Below are 13,467 nucleotides of genomic sequence, written 5' to 3'. Positions count from 1 at the left end.
ACTGTCCACGGCGAGCCAGCCTCTCTCGGTGGCAGGTCCTACAGCTCGAGGCACCGCCCAGGGAAGGACACCCAATCCCCAGAGCAACCCCAGGGCCAGCAGTCAGCCTTGGCGGGCAGCCAGCCTGGGAGGGGTGCATGGTGGGAGGAAGGTGTCTGCAGTCCCCGCAGGCGAGCTGGCCTGCTGCACCTGGGCCAAGTCCTTCGGGAGCGGAGCAAGCCCAGACCCCCTCGCCCTCCGGGGGCCATGCTCCAGGGTCTGGAGGCCCACCCTTAACCTGCGGACCTTCCTTGGCAAACAACACGCCTTCCCATGGAGTGGTCTCAGTCCCCTCAGCACCCAGTGACACCCACCTGGCAGTACTGAGGGCCGGCCTCGAGGCCGCCCACGCCCAAGCCGGCTCCGGGTACTCACTCACCTTCTCGCCCTTCGTACCCTTCAGACCGCGGATGCCGTCTGCGCCCTGTGCAGGAGAGGGAGAGAGCACGCGGTCACAGCCTGGGCCTCCACGGAGCTCCGTCCTGCCACGGCTGGGCTCTAGGCGGCGGCCCACCTGCCCGCCCTCAGACAAGCTCCCCCTCCCAGGCTCTGCAAGAAGAGACCTGCCCCGGGCAGGGGTGTCTGTTGAACTCGCACCAACCCTGCCTTGGCCTACGGGAGCCCAGAGTGTCCCCAAGTCCTAGACAGGCCACGCCGACCCTCCGCCTCTAGGCCGAAGACCCAAACCCTTCCTGGCCCCCCGTTTCCCGCTAACCCCCAGCCCTCCTCTAGAAGCACACCCTCCTCTAGAAGCGCCCCCTCTTGGTGTCTGGGTCAGGCACACTTGTCTAGAAAACGGGGACCACGGCCCTGACTTACTGCTGCAGGAGGGGAGCGCACCGCCAGCTCCGTACACGGCGGACTCCGCCCTCTGTTACAAGCCTGCTGCCGTCAGCGTGTGTGGCACACTGTTCTGACGGTGGCAGGGACCACGGCAGCTTCATGTCCATTTAGGACCAACCATGTCATGGCCTGTTCAGCCAGAGCATGGGGACACGGGCCATGCCCACTTCCTGCCGCTCTGGGTGCACGTGCCCCGAGGCCAGAGAGCGTGAAACCATGGGACGGAGTCACACAGCCACACCCTCAGTTAATGCCCTTCGGCCTCTGACCTCTAAGCGGGTGACTTCTAGCTACAAAGACTGACCGCTGACTCCAGAGGATCCCTCAGGCCCTGACCCTGGACCCCAGAGAAAGGCCATGCCTCCAACTGGGCTCCAAGCTGAGGACCTGGGGCTGCCTGCTGCCCTCTTGTGGCCACAGCTGTGCACAGACTGAAGTTCCGAGCCTTTCTGGGGCCCTGCAGGCAATGAGGAGGGTCGGGGTCTGGGAATGAGGGCTCAGGTCAAGGCACAGCAAACGCATCTCTGGAAGCACCTCCAGCTCCATCAACCCAGCTGCGAGGTGCTGGGGGCAACCTAGAGGAGAGGGCACAGTCATTCTGAGACTGGATGGCCCGGGGACACGGGCAAGCCCAGCCACGCAGGCTCTGCAGCGCCGCCCGCTTGGCGCCCCAGCCCTCTACTGACAGAGGCCCGCCACCTGGATCCACAGCCCTGCTGGCAGAGTCAGACATGGTGGCGGGGCGGCTCAGGCCTGTGCGTGCCCGTCCAGCCTGATGCTAGAGTACTGATGGGGTTGGCTCTGCAGGTGCCTGTCGTCACTCAGCACCAGGACCTCTGGGCACAGAAGGGTAGCCGCAGAGGCCTTGAGCTCAGAAAGGATGGGAAGCAGGCACAGGCAGTAAGGAGGAGGGCACCACGGTCAGCGGTCAGCCTGGCACCCGGCACCGCCTACGGACGTTAGGGGCTTGAGCACATGAGGCCCCAAGCACTGGCTATGCAGCTACACTGTTGCACCTGCAGCAGGGCTCCAGGCACTGCAGTCTGCTCTTTTCCAGCAGGACGCCCCCTCCAAAGCAGCCCTGCAGGAAGCTCCCGGGCAGCTCAGGAGCCAGGGCTCGGAGACAGCGCTGGAACTCGGCACAGGAGGACTAGCAGCTAAGGTGCTTTCCCTGGGACTCCGGATTCTCCCCACACTTGGGAAATAGCACAGCGATTCTCACTTCCGTGGGCCTCTTCAAAGGTCACCTGAGAATTGCAGGAGTGCGGGAGCGGACCCGGTCCTGGAAACAGGAAAGGCCCGGGGATAGGAACAGCCTGGGTATGGGAACGGCCCGGGGATAGAAATGGCCTAGGAACAGCCCTGGAGCAGGAACAGGCCCGAGAACAGGACGGCCCGGTTTAGCCGCAGCGCTGTGCGCCCCAGTGCAGGGCGGGCAGGTGCCAGGCCCTCTCCAGCTGTGGTCAGGAGACAGGTCTGCATGGCTGGCCTGCCTCTGCTGTAGCTGAACTCTCTTACAGCGCAGGACACAGGCACCAGCCTCTTCCCTCTCTCCGTGTGGGCTAGGGGGACAGTTCCTTGGTCAGGTTCTTCCGGTGACAAGAGGGTCACACCCGAGGATGGCTGAGCTCCCTCCCAGGATTGCAGAACCGCCGTGTTAGGGCCCGTGAGAGGGCAATGGGACCTATGGACCAGGCCGGGCTTTCCTGGCAGAGCTGCGGTTTGGGGCGGGCTGCGCTTGGCCACAGGGCCTGGCGTGTGCGCTGCGTGTGGTCAGAGCACCTGCGGCTTCTGGCTTCTAGAACATCGGAGGAGAGCGAGCCTTGGCCCTGGGGCCCGCACCAGGTAGGAAGGACAAGGGCTCATGGAGCAGGTGGGAGGGGGCCCCTGTGCTGCCTGCTGACCATGAGGCAGCCCCGAGGGGGACAGAGTTCTGCCCATGCCTGCGGGCGAAATGAGGAGGGAGGAGTGCTGGCATTTGAGGCCACACAGACCCCCAAAAGGGGAGACAGGCCGAGGAAGCCCACAGGGAAGCTCAGGTGGGGAACCGGAAGGCCCGCAAAGGGACCCCCTGTGTGGCAGCGCGTCTCAGTTCCTGTGACGAAACCCACCAGCCAGCGCAGGACCATCAAGGGCAGACAGTGGGGCGAGACTGGCCGCGGGGTGGGGCCCCCACGGGTGAGATCAGCGCCCCGTCAGAGGCCCAAGGGTGCTTGTCTGCCCTCTACCAGCCCTGCCCCTCCAGGCTACTTCCACCTAAGGCACCTGACACCTTCGCATTCGCATTCCCAGGCAGGGACTGTGAGAATCTGGCTCTCCATTGACAACTGTTTAAAACCCTGGTTTTCCTTCCAGCTTCCAGGACTGCTCAAGGCAGACAAGATAAGAGCATCCCATCACCATTTCAAAGCCAGCGGTTTGGCTCCTGAAAGCAGCATTATGCAATTAGCCACTTGGCTGGCAGGCTTTGGCTCTGGCTAGAATTTGTAAAATAAATAGGCGTGGAGCTCACTAATCAGCATTTCTGCTCAGTTATCACCCTTAGAAAACTCCCCAGGTGTTTGGCTGGTGACAGCATGCTTCAGGGAGAAAGCCCACCTGCCTCAGGCTGCCGACCACTGGGAGGTCTCTCCTCAGGCTCTGGGAAGTGGAACTGTGGCCACTGGGGAGGGGTGTGGCTCCTGAGTAGCTATCAGAAGTCTGGGCTGGAGTCCTGACTGGGCTGTCAATTTTTAAAGTTACATTTTGCTACAAGCCATGTGCACACATCAGAGAGAGACAGAAAGTGAGAAGGCACCCCCGGGGGGGATGCGTCCACAGGCCCTCTCAGGATTTGGGGCGTGCATGTGCGTGCCCAGTGTGTTTCTCAAGCCATCAGGTCTGGGACTCTAACTGTGCTGCTGTCCGTGCGATCTAGCTGCCGTAGCCACCTCGCCACCTGGCTTGGCTACCCACTTTAGTGTCATCTGGGGGCAAGTCCCTGAAGACGGAGGTCTACTCCCCCTCCTCCAGGTCCCATGGCAGCCGCACACCCCGCTGTGCGCGTGGCTTGCCGCCTGTCTACAACGCCTGGAGCCGAACCACTCATTTACCCCTCCTTGCTGTGCATCAGCTGCCCTTCTAGAGGGGTACAGGCACCACTGGCTGTTTATGGCTGGGAAGTCTGAAGCTTTAAGATGCAGGAAACGAGTGTGTCCACATGCATTGCTGGAGGCTCATCTCTGTGTGCATGTATGCACATGCGCACACACACGCACACGCCGGGGCCCAGGGAGCAGCCGGTTCAGATGGAATTAAGGGCTCCAAGCAAACACGTGAGCTTTGATGGGACAGAGGGGACCTGTGTCTGGATATGTTCTAGAACTCTCCCTGTCTCGCACGCGGTCCCCACAGCCTCTCGCAGACAGGAACACGCCGCGAGTGAGTGGACACTGCCCGCCAGCTCCGGGCCTCAGCAGCGCTGGGCCGCCCAGGTGCCATCGACCCCTCTACCATGAGAACAGCTCGGAGGAAGAGGCCAGCTCTTCGCCCCAAGCTCTGCTGACTGTGAGAGGCTCCCAGGACTGCAGAGCCTGGTGACGGCCACGCTGAGTGGAGCCAGAGGTGAGAGGTGGCACTCCTGCCACCACCGTGTCCCTGCTTTGTCATGGCCAACAGGAGAGCTTCCTGCCTTGGACCAGCCCTCGGCGACTCTGGCGGCCCGGGTCCTGAGGTCCCGCAAGCGGCTGGGAGGGCCAGCCTACGCCCGTTTGGGCTGGACGAAGGTGTGGCCACAGAGGAACCCTCGAAAACCAGTGGAGGCCTGCCCTATAGTCCCACACCCGGCTACAGCAGACCGGGAGCTGCAAGAATCTCCTACCTTGACTCCTCGAGGGCCTGGGTAGCCGAGTGGACCCTGGGGGCCGGGTGGACCCTACGACCAAAGAGAAAAGAACACGAGCTGCGTCTCAGTCGGTGGCACCTGGCTAAGTCCAGTTAGCTCCTGGGTCCTTCCGGCACCCGAGGGGCTTACATCCACCCGCCTGTGCCGCCGTCGTGAGCTGAGCACCCCAGGTCAGACGTGCGCGGCTGCCCGCAGGGATCCCCAGGCGCCATGCGTGGCCTGGCTGGCGCTGGGGCCTGCCACGTCTCATCCGCAGGAAGCCAGCCAAAGCGCTGGGTCTGTTCCCACAGTGGTCCAGGAAGTGTGTGTGTGGGGGGAATCCCACAGTCTGGGAAGTGTGTGTGTGTGTGTGTGTGTGTGGTGAGGGAATCCCACAGTCTGGGAAGTGTGTGTGTGTGGTGAGGGAATCCCATGGTCCGGGAAATGTGTGTGTGTGTGGGGAAATCCTATGGTCCAGGAAGTGTGTGTGTGTGTGTGTGTGTGTGTGTGTGTGTGCGGGTCCTGGCGTCCGTTTTTTGGGTGGGGGACTCCTGCAGTCAGGAAGTGTGTGTGTGTGTGTGTCTGTGTGTGTGTGTGTGTCTGTGTGGCGGGGGACTCCTGCAGTCAGGAAGTGTGTGTGTGTGTGTGTCTGTGTGTGTGTGTGTGTCTGTGTGGCGGGGGACTCCTGCAGTCAGGAAGTGTGTGTGTGTGTGTGTCTGTGTGTGTGTGTGTGTCTGTGTGGCGGGGGACTCCTGCAGTCAGGAAGTGTGTGTGTGTGTGTGTCTGTGTGTGTGTGTGTGTCTGTGTGGCGGGGGACTCCTGCAGTCAGGAAGTGTGTGTGTGTGTGTGTCTGTGTGTGTGTGTGTGTCTGTGTGGCGGGGGACTCCTGCAGTCAGGAAGTGTGTGTGTGTGTGTGTCTGTGTGTGTGTGTGTGTCTGTGTGGCGGGGGACTCCTGCAGTCAGGAAGTGTGTGTGTGTGTGTGTCTGTGTGTGTGTGTGTGTCTGTGTGGCGGGGGACTCCTGCAGTCAGGAAGTGTGTGTGTGTGTGTGTCTGTGTGTGTGTGTGTGTCTGTGTGGCGGGGGACTCCTGCAGTCAGGAAGTGTGTGTGTGTGTGTGTCTGTGTGTGTGTGTGTGTCTGTGTGGCGGGGGACTCCTGCAGTCAGGAAGTGTGTGTGTGTGTGTGTCTGTGTGTGTGTGTGTGTCTGTGTGGCGGGGGACTCCTGCAGTCAGGAAGTGTGTGTGTGTGTGTGTCTGTGTGTGTGTGTGTGTCTGTGTGGCGGGGGACTCCTGCAGTCAGGAAGTGTGTGTGTGTGTGTGTCTGTGTGTGTGTGTGTGTCTGTGTGGCGGGGGACTCCTGCAGTCAGGAAGTGTGTGTGTGTGTGTGTCTGTGTGTCTGTGTGGCGGGGGGACTCCTGCTGTCCAGGAAATGGAGAGGGAGGCCTGGACGTGGGGACTGGAAGGACACCACTGCCTCTAAGGGTGCATCCCCAGCTGAGGGACCTGGGAATAAACTCAGAGCGCTGCTGCATGGGAGCAGGGGCGGGCTCGTGGTCCAGGAAGGGGTCACCGGAGCAGAGCCTCCAAGCACCCACGAGCCCTCAGCCCCACCCGGCAGCCCCGAGCAGGGTGCCTGGGCAGTCCCCGACACCCGTCCTTCACAGCGCTCCCGGCAACGGCTGCCAGCACTCTGCACAGGATCAGCCTGGTGGGCCCCTCGGTGAGGGCACAGCTCCAGAGGCCTCGCCCACTGGCATAACCCATCACCGGCAGGACACCTGGCACACCCTGGAGCTCGGGAATCCTGAGCAGGGGCGGCCCTGTGGCCTCCTGGGAGCCAGATTCCATAGGGCTGACCACGGTTTGAATCTCACCCCAGCGGCCTAAAAAACAGTGCTCGTGCATACATGCCCAAGATCCCATCAGGAGGGAGGGAGAGGGAGGGGATTGTGGCGTGACCATGCCCGGAGGGAGTGCTTCCTCACAGTCTCTGTCTCTGGTGAGCACATATCCCCTCAGGCAATTTAAAAAAGGAAGGAAGGAAGGAAGGAAGGAAGAAAAGCCAGGGAAAGCCTGCACGAGGTGAAGGCCTCGTCCGGCCAAAGCCGGCTCTCAGGCGGCCAGCATGCTCAGCGGGCTCCAAGCCCTCTCTGACTGGCCAGGGGGTCTGTGGTCACGTGCACAGGCGGGAAGGCTCCGAGCAGCTTCTGCCCAGGCAGCACACGACCCCCGGGCCTGAGGCTGCCGGAAGCTCCCCTGGCTGGGGCAGGCCACCTGGGTCGGGACCCAGAGAACATTGAAGTCCAAGGTGCTGTGTGGCTGCCTTCGCCCCACCTATACCGCACGGGTGTATACCGGAGTGTGGGGTGGGGCTGCGCCCACCCAGAGGGGGTCCCCTGCGGCGGAAGGGGGAGGACCCAGTGTCCCGGGGAAAGTCCCAGACCTGCAGGGACAGACGCCGGGCCGCTCCTTTCCAAGCAGTCCCAGGGCAGACTGAGCCCCAGGCAGGCCCTGAGAGCCGAGCCCGAGGTCCCGGAAGGCTGGCGAGCACTCACCTGGCTCCCTTTCTCTCCAGGAGGGCCTTCTTTCCCGGGATGCCCCTGTCACAAAGAAGGAGGTTTGTCAGTCAGCGGCCCCCTTGGAGCACAGCCTCAGCCCTCAGTGTCCCCCCAGGCACTGGCGCGGTATGGCACAGGGTGGCCCTGACCGCCGAAGTCCCCACGTCTCCACTCCTCCCTGGGAAGGGAGAGCACGGGCAGTTAGGGCAGCTGCATGGCCGAGGCTGGTCACCACACCCCGGCTGCTTGGTCTGCACATGGGAAGAAGTAATGGAGGCGAGGCCCTCAGAACTGACCGCTGAGGGGGGTATGAGGAAGTGTGTGTGTGTGTGTGTGTGTGTGTGTGTGTGTGTCTGTGTGTCTGTGTGGCGGGGGGACTCCTGCTGTCCAGGAAATGGAGAGGGAGGCCTGGACGTGGGGACTGGAAGGACACCACTGCCTCTAAGGGTGCATCCCCAGCTGAGGGACCTGGGAATAAACTCAGAGCGCTGCTGCATGGGAGCAGGGGCGGGCTCGTGGTCCAGGAAGGGGTCACCGGAGCAGAGCCTCCAAGCACCCACGAGCCCTCAGCCCCACCCGGCAGCCCCGAGCAGGGTGCCTGGGCAGTCCCCGACACCCGTCCTTCACAGCGCTCCCGGCAACGGCTGCCAGCACTCTGCACAGGATCAGCCTGGTGGGCCCCTCGGTGAGGGCACAGCTCCAGAGGCCTCGCCCACTGGCATAACCCATCACCGGCAGGACACCTGGCACACCCTGGAGCTCGGGAATCCTGAGCAGGGGCGGCCCTGTGGCCTCCTGGGAGCCAGATTCCATAGGGCTGACCACGGTTTGAATCTCACCCCAGCGGCCTAAAAAACAGTGCTCGTGCATACATGCCCAAGATCCCATCAGGAGGGAGGGAGAGGGAGGGGATTGTGGCGTGACCATGCCCGGAGGGAGTGCTTCCTCACAGTCTCTGTCTCTGGTGAGCACATATCCCCTCAGGCAATTTAAAAAAGGAAGGAAGGAAGGAAGGAAGGAAGAAAAGCCAGGGAAAGCCTGCACGAGGTGAAGGCCTCGTCCGGCCAAAGCCGGCTCTCAGGCGGCCAGCATGCTCAGCGGGCTCCAAGCCAGCAGCTGAGCCGTACGGGCCGTGGGGCCCGGGAGCTGCCGGCTCTCTGACTGGCCAGGGAGTCTGTGGTCACGTGCACAGGCGGGAAGGCTCCGAGCAGCTTCTGCCCAGGCAGCACACGACCCCCGGGCCTGAGGCTGCCGGAAGCTCCCCTGGCTGGGGCAGGCCACCTGGGTCGGGACCCAGAGAACATTGAAGTCCAAGGTGCTGTGTGGCTGCCTTCGCCCCACCTATACCGCACGGGTGTATACCGGAGTGTGGGGTGGGGCTGCGCCCACCCAGAGGGGGTCCCCTGCGGCGGAAGGGGGAGGACCCAGTGTCCCGGGGAAAGTCCCAGACCTGCAGGGACAGACGCCGGGCCGCTCCTTTCCAAGCAGTCCCAGGGCAGACTGAGCCCCAGGCAGGCCCTGAGAGCCGAGCCCGAGGTCCCGGAAGGCTGGCGAGCACTCACCTGGCTCCCTTTCTCTCCAGGAGGGCCTTCTTTCCCGGGATGCCCCTGTCACAAAGAAGGAGGTTTGTCAGTCAGCGGCCCCCTTGGAGCACAGCCTCAGCCCTCAGTGTCCCCCCAGGCACTGGCGCGGTATGGCACAGGGTGGCCCTGACCGCCGAAGTCCCCACGTCTCCACTCCTCCCTGGGAAGGGAGAGCACGGGCAGTCAGGGCAGCTGCATGGCCGAGGCTGGTCACCACACCCCGGCTGCTTGGTCTGCACATGGGAAGAAGTAATGGAGGCGAGGCCCTCAGAACTGACCGCTGAGGGGGGTATTTCAGAGCCCACGAATGCGGGTGGCTCCCGGCTCAGCAGGAGCCCGGCTCTGCCCCAGTGCGGGTTCCACAGACCACAGAAGCAAGTGGGGGAGGGGGGAGGGGCGGCCAAGCACTTGCTCAAGGTCACCCTGCAAAATCATTCTGTGGAATAAGGAGCCGTGACCAGACTGAAGCCACCGGTGTGTCCTGAACTAGCGGTCACTGTGCTGGCTGCAAAATCCAGAATCCCTGCTGTCAGGAAGGAAGACGGGCAGGTGCCAGGCGCAGGCCTGGACTTGAGCTTGACTTGGGAGTCCTAGCACACCCAGGTCTTCAGGCAGGCACCTCTAGCCAAGCCAGGGTCTCCGTACCGTTTCACCGGCTGGGAGACGGGTGAAGGTGTGGACCTGCAGCAGGTGCCAGCTGAGGCCTAGGACGTGCTCGCGTGCCCTGGCCCCTAGCTGTCCACCTGGCCTGGACTGACGGCTGCTCAGGAGGGTCCCAGGCTGGTCACCAGGTCCCACGACTGAAGCTAATTACCATGAGCCTAACGCAGTGGCTGGATGCAGACAGGGCCACGTCCCCTGGGTACAAACGCAGCCCCGCCACCAAGGGCTCCGGGGGAGGTCGTGCAGGTGGTGAGAAGGCCGGCAGGGCCAGGGCCGACTCTGCCCGACACACCCGCCCACTCCGACCTGGACCTCGGGAGAGCCGCCGCCTGGTCTGGTCCCGCCTGCGGAGTGCACGACATGACGGCAGGCGCCGCTCCTTCACCCCAAGTGCACGAGGATCTGGGACTCAGCTCTGGACGGCAGCACGGTGAGACCCAAGTCCCCTCTCTTCCTAAGTGACTTGCGTGGGCTCCTTCTCCACGCTTGCTAGGTCACGTCCTTGTAAACAGCCTCGCAGGACAGCACAGTGAGGGTGGAAATTTCCTCTGCAGAGAGTGGGAGGGGGGGCTGGGAGGCAGAGGCTGAGGAAACCCCACACTGGCAGGATCACACTCACTACTGCTGCTTGAAGGGACACATGTGCCCACCACACCGCCTCCCACACACCAGGCTCATGGTGCCTGCCCCTCATGGCAGCAAGGTGGCCCAAACGGCACCAAGGACAGGGCACCCTGCCAAGTGTTCCAGGGCTCATGGGCCCAGGCACTCTGCTTCCCTGGGCAGTCGGGTGCCAGGTTCTGGAGTGGCATGCAGGGCACCCCCGGGCGAAGCCAGCTGCCCCTGCATGTCGATTTATTTCCTCGGTTACCTGGGCAGAGCATGGACACCTGCACTGCGGAGTGGCTACCGAGAGCCAGAGCACTCGTGAAGTACGGAGCCCGCACCCGAGAACGACCACTCCCACCTCGTGGGCGTCGTCCCGAGGCCAAGTTTCTTGACGCGCATTTTAATTTCTAGCTATAAAATGAGACATGTGAACTGGGCAAGGGCGCAGAGCTTGCGTGTTAGGGCTGACAGGACACGTGACTGCCCAGCGCCACGCAGGACCGCAGCCACCCCCGCTCTTCTTCTTCGCATTCTCCCAGAACTCTAGAATGAGCATTGCCTTTACAATGGAAAATAATAAAGCTTAAATTATTTGCATTTGATACTTTTCTGATTAAAAAAGTAATACATGTTCATTGCAGGCAATCAGGCAAGTGGCAGGGGAAGTGAAAGCCCTTTGTAACCACCGTGTGGAGCAGCTGCGGCTAGCGCACCGGAGCCCTCGGCTCTAGCTTCTCTGCACGCCGCAGGAAGGTGGCCTCGGCGCGGGCGTCTCTAACCCGTCCTGTGCCACGAGCTTGCCTCACGTCACTGCACATCAGGCTGCATTCGGTTTCCCCTGCCTCAGTATACTCTGTGGAGCCGCGACTCCTCTCACCAGTCCCTGGGGTGCACACCCGGAGGCACTTCACTGCATCGGGTCCGACACTGCGTATTTCTTGATGGGCTTTATGTTAACCTTCCCTTCTCCAAAGCTACAACCAAAACCAAACCAAACACAAGCAGAGAAACCCTGTCTTTAAGGTTAATCAACCATGGACTGCACTTGTAAAGGAGAACACCTTTAAATCCTTTTTCCCAGGACCAGCAAGCAGCGTAATGGCTATGTCGCTGGACACCCATATAGTCAACCGCGGTACAAGTCCCAGCCCCAGTGGCTTAAACTCACGCCGGGCACATATGTGTGCGTGCCCAAGATCCTGAGAAGAGAATAGAGGAGAAGGGATTGCGGCAAGGCCATCCCCCCAGGAGTGGGGGAAGGGTGATTTCTCGCTTTCTGTCTCTGTATCTCTCTTTCTAGTGAGCACACGTGCCCTATAGCAAAAGCATCTCAAATAAATAAATAAATAAATCCTTTTGCCCTCCAGAGGCACATGAGATGGTGGGCCTGCCTGTGTGGGCCTCCAAGGTGCCCGCGAGCACAGCCAGGTGCAGGCGAGGCTCACGGCACGCCCCCGCGCCACAGCCACAGCCTGGTCAGTGCACCGCTGTGCATGTTTCGGAAAACCATGCTGGACTCCACGGACACCTACAACTGCCACATGTAAGTCAGAGACTGCAGTAGACGGTACAAAGTGACGCAGAAGTCCAACTGCAGACGCGTAGCTGAGGACGAGCTCGAGCGTCTAGGAGTGCACGTGCGTCTCTGAGGGCCAGGAGCGCGCCTCTGAGGGCCAGGAGCGCGCCTCTGAGGGCCAGGAGCGCGCCTCTGAGGGCCAGGAGCGCGTCTCTGAGGGCCAGGAGTGCGTCTGACACCTCTTCCCCCCAGAATATGAAAGGACACAGGTGAGGCTTCAGGGGTCCTAATTCACTGAAGGTTCTGACACAGGGCAGAGGCCTCAGGTCAGTGGAGGGCCCAGAGAGAATGTTCTAGGCAGGGAGAGGAGGGCCAGCCCCCACACCCAGGCAGGGTCTCCTCCCGCAGCGAATGCTCTGTGTGCAGGAGACACGAAGGGACTTTGGAAAGTCTGTGGGAAGCTGGGGTTATCGTACGAGTTTATTTTGGTGCAAAAAAGCATGGACATCCGGGAACCAGCAGTTAGCATAATGGCTATGTCACTGGACTCCCACGTAGTCGACTGCGGTTCGCATCCCGGACCCGGTGGCTTAAAACTCACGCCGGGCGCGTGTGCGTGCGTGCCCAAGATCCCGAGAGGAGAATGGAGGAGAAGGGATTGCGGCGTGACCATCCCCCCTGGGGGGTGATTTCTCGCTTTCTGTCTCTAATGTCTCTGGCTGGCTGGCGAGCGCACATGCCCTATAGTGAAAATCTCTCCAAAAAAAAAAAAAAAAAAAAGCATGGACATCCATACATAGCTCTTCCATGACACACGGTGTCCAGGACCTTGAAGACCCCTCCTACATGGACCTGTTACTGGGGGCGTCCCACCGAGATGCGGGCAGGGCTTCATTTCGTCGGCATTTATGTTTTTCTAACTTCCTCTAAGAGTGTGCTAGTTTTGTGATTGGAAAACGCAAATTAAATTAAAGGGCACCCACGGCAGGCAGGAAGGACGAATCCCTGGGACCCTGGGCAGTGTCCCCACTGCTCGTTCAGGCCGGGAGCAGGCACTCCACCTACGGGCCCCGGCGAGTCGGAGCCACGGAGTGGGGACAGACAGCTGCAGGGAAGCCTTCGTGGATGCACTGCCAACACATCGCGCCCCCTTGCTGAGTTTCCAGTGGCGTTATTAGACAAGACACACCACGTCCTAGATAGCACGTGTCGCTAATCTTGCGCTCTGAACTAGACTCCCTTTTAACAGCATATAATACGCTCTTAAAAACCACCCCGAGGCGAGTTACAGAGGGTGGCGGGTGCGGAGCAGCCCACACAGGCTCCCGAGCCCAGCACGCCGCGGAGCAGTCCGTGCCCCCACGGCTCCCTCACGCTGGATCTGTCACTCACGTGCTATTTGCAGGCGGCATCTGATATGCCCAGAGCTGTGTGCTCACATCACGGAGGCGGTGGTCCGCCACCCCCTTCTCAGTGCATGAACACTAAAAATACGCGGCACCCTGCCCCTCCGCCGCTGACAGCGCAAGGGCTCCGCTAGTTCAGGACAGGAACCGGGCCAGGCACTGAGCAGCACCCCGTGGCCCCCTCGTGCAGCCGCCACCCTGACTGGGACACGTTGAGTGCAGCCAGAACCTGAGAATCGCGCGCATGCACACTGGACTCCAGGTAGAGTCGGGGGACCGGGACGACGACCCCAGCATCCCAAGTGCCTGGCTCGCAGCCCCTGTCCCGGGTAGGGCTGGGAGGGCTGAAGGGGCAGGATTACTCACCGGGGGTCCGTCGGCACCGGGCAT

The 13,467-nt window shown here is 61.8% G+C and overlaps 1 protein-coding gene across 1 annotated transcript in view; it reads right to left on the bottom strand.

Annotated features, from left to right (window-relative positions):
* The window catches only part of COL5A1 (collagen type V alpha 1 chain), a 184,251-nt gene that overhangs the window by 54,965 nt on the left and 115,819 nt on the right, over positions 1-13,467 (bottom strand). Inside the window, exons 29-32 of the mRNA XM_006165267.2 lie at positions 13,444-13,467; positions 8,863-8,907; positions 4,742-4,795; positions 419-463 (exon numbers count right to left, since the gene is read on the bottom strand). Coding sequence (XP_006165329.1) covers positions 419-463; positions 4,742-4,795; positions 8,863-8,907; positions 13,444-13,467 — 168 coding nt within the window. The remainder of the gene's footprint in view (positions 1-418; positions 464-4,741; positions 4,796-8,862; positions 8,908-13,443) is intronic.

Source organism: Tupaia chinensis, unplaced genomic scaffold (assembly GCF_000334495.1).
Source record: "Tupaia chinensis unplaced genomic scaffold, TupChi_1.0 Scaffold143845_1, whole genome shotgun sequence".
Classification (NCBI taxonomy): domain Eukaryota; kingdom Metazoa; phylum Chordata; class Mammalia; order Scandentia; family Tupaiidae; genus Tupaia; species Tupaia belangeri.
The sequence above is the reverse complement of the archived record's forward strand: the minus strand, read 5'-3'. Positions and strand labels throughout refer to the sequence as shown.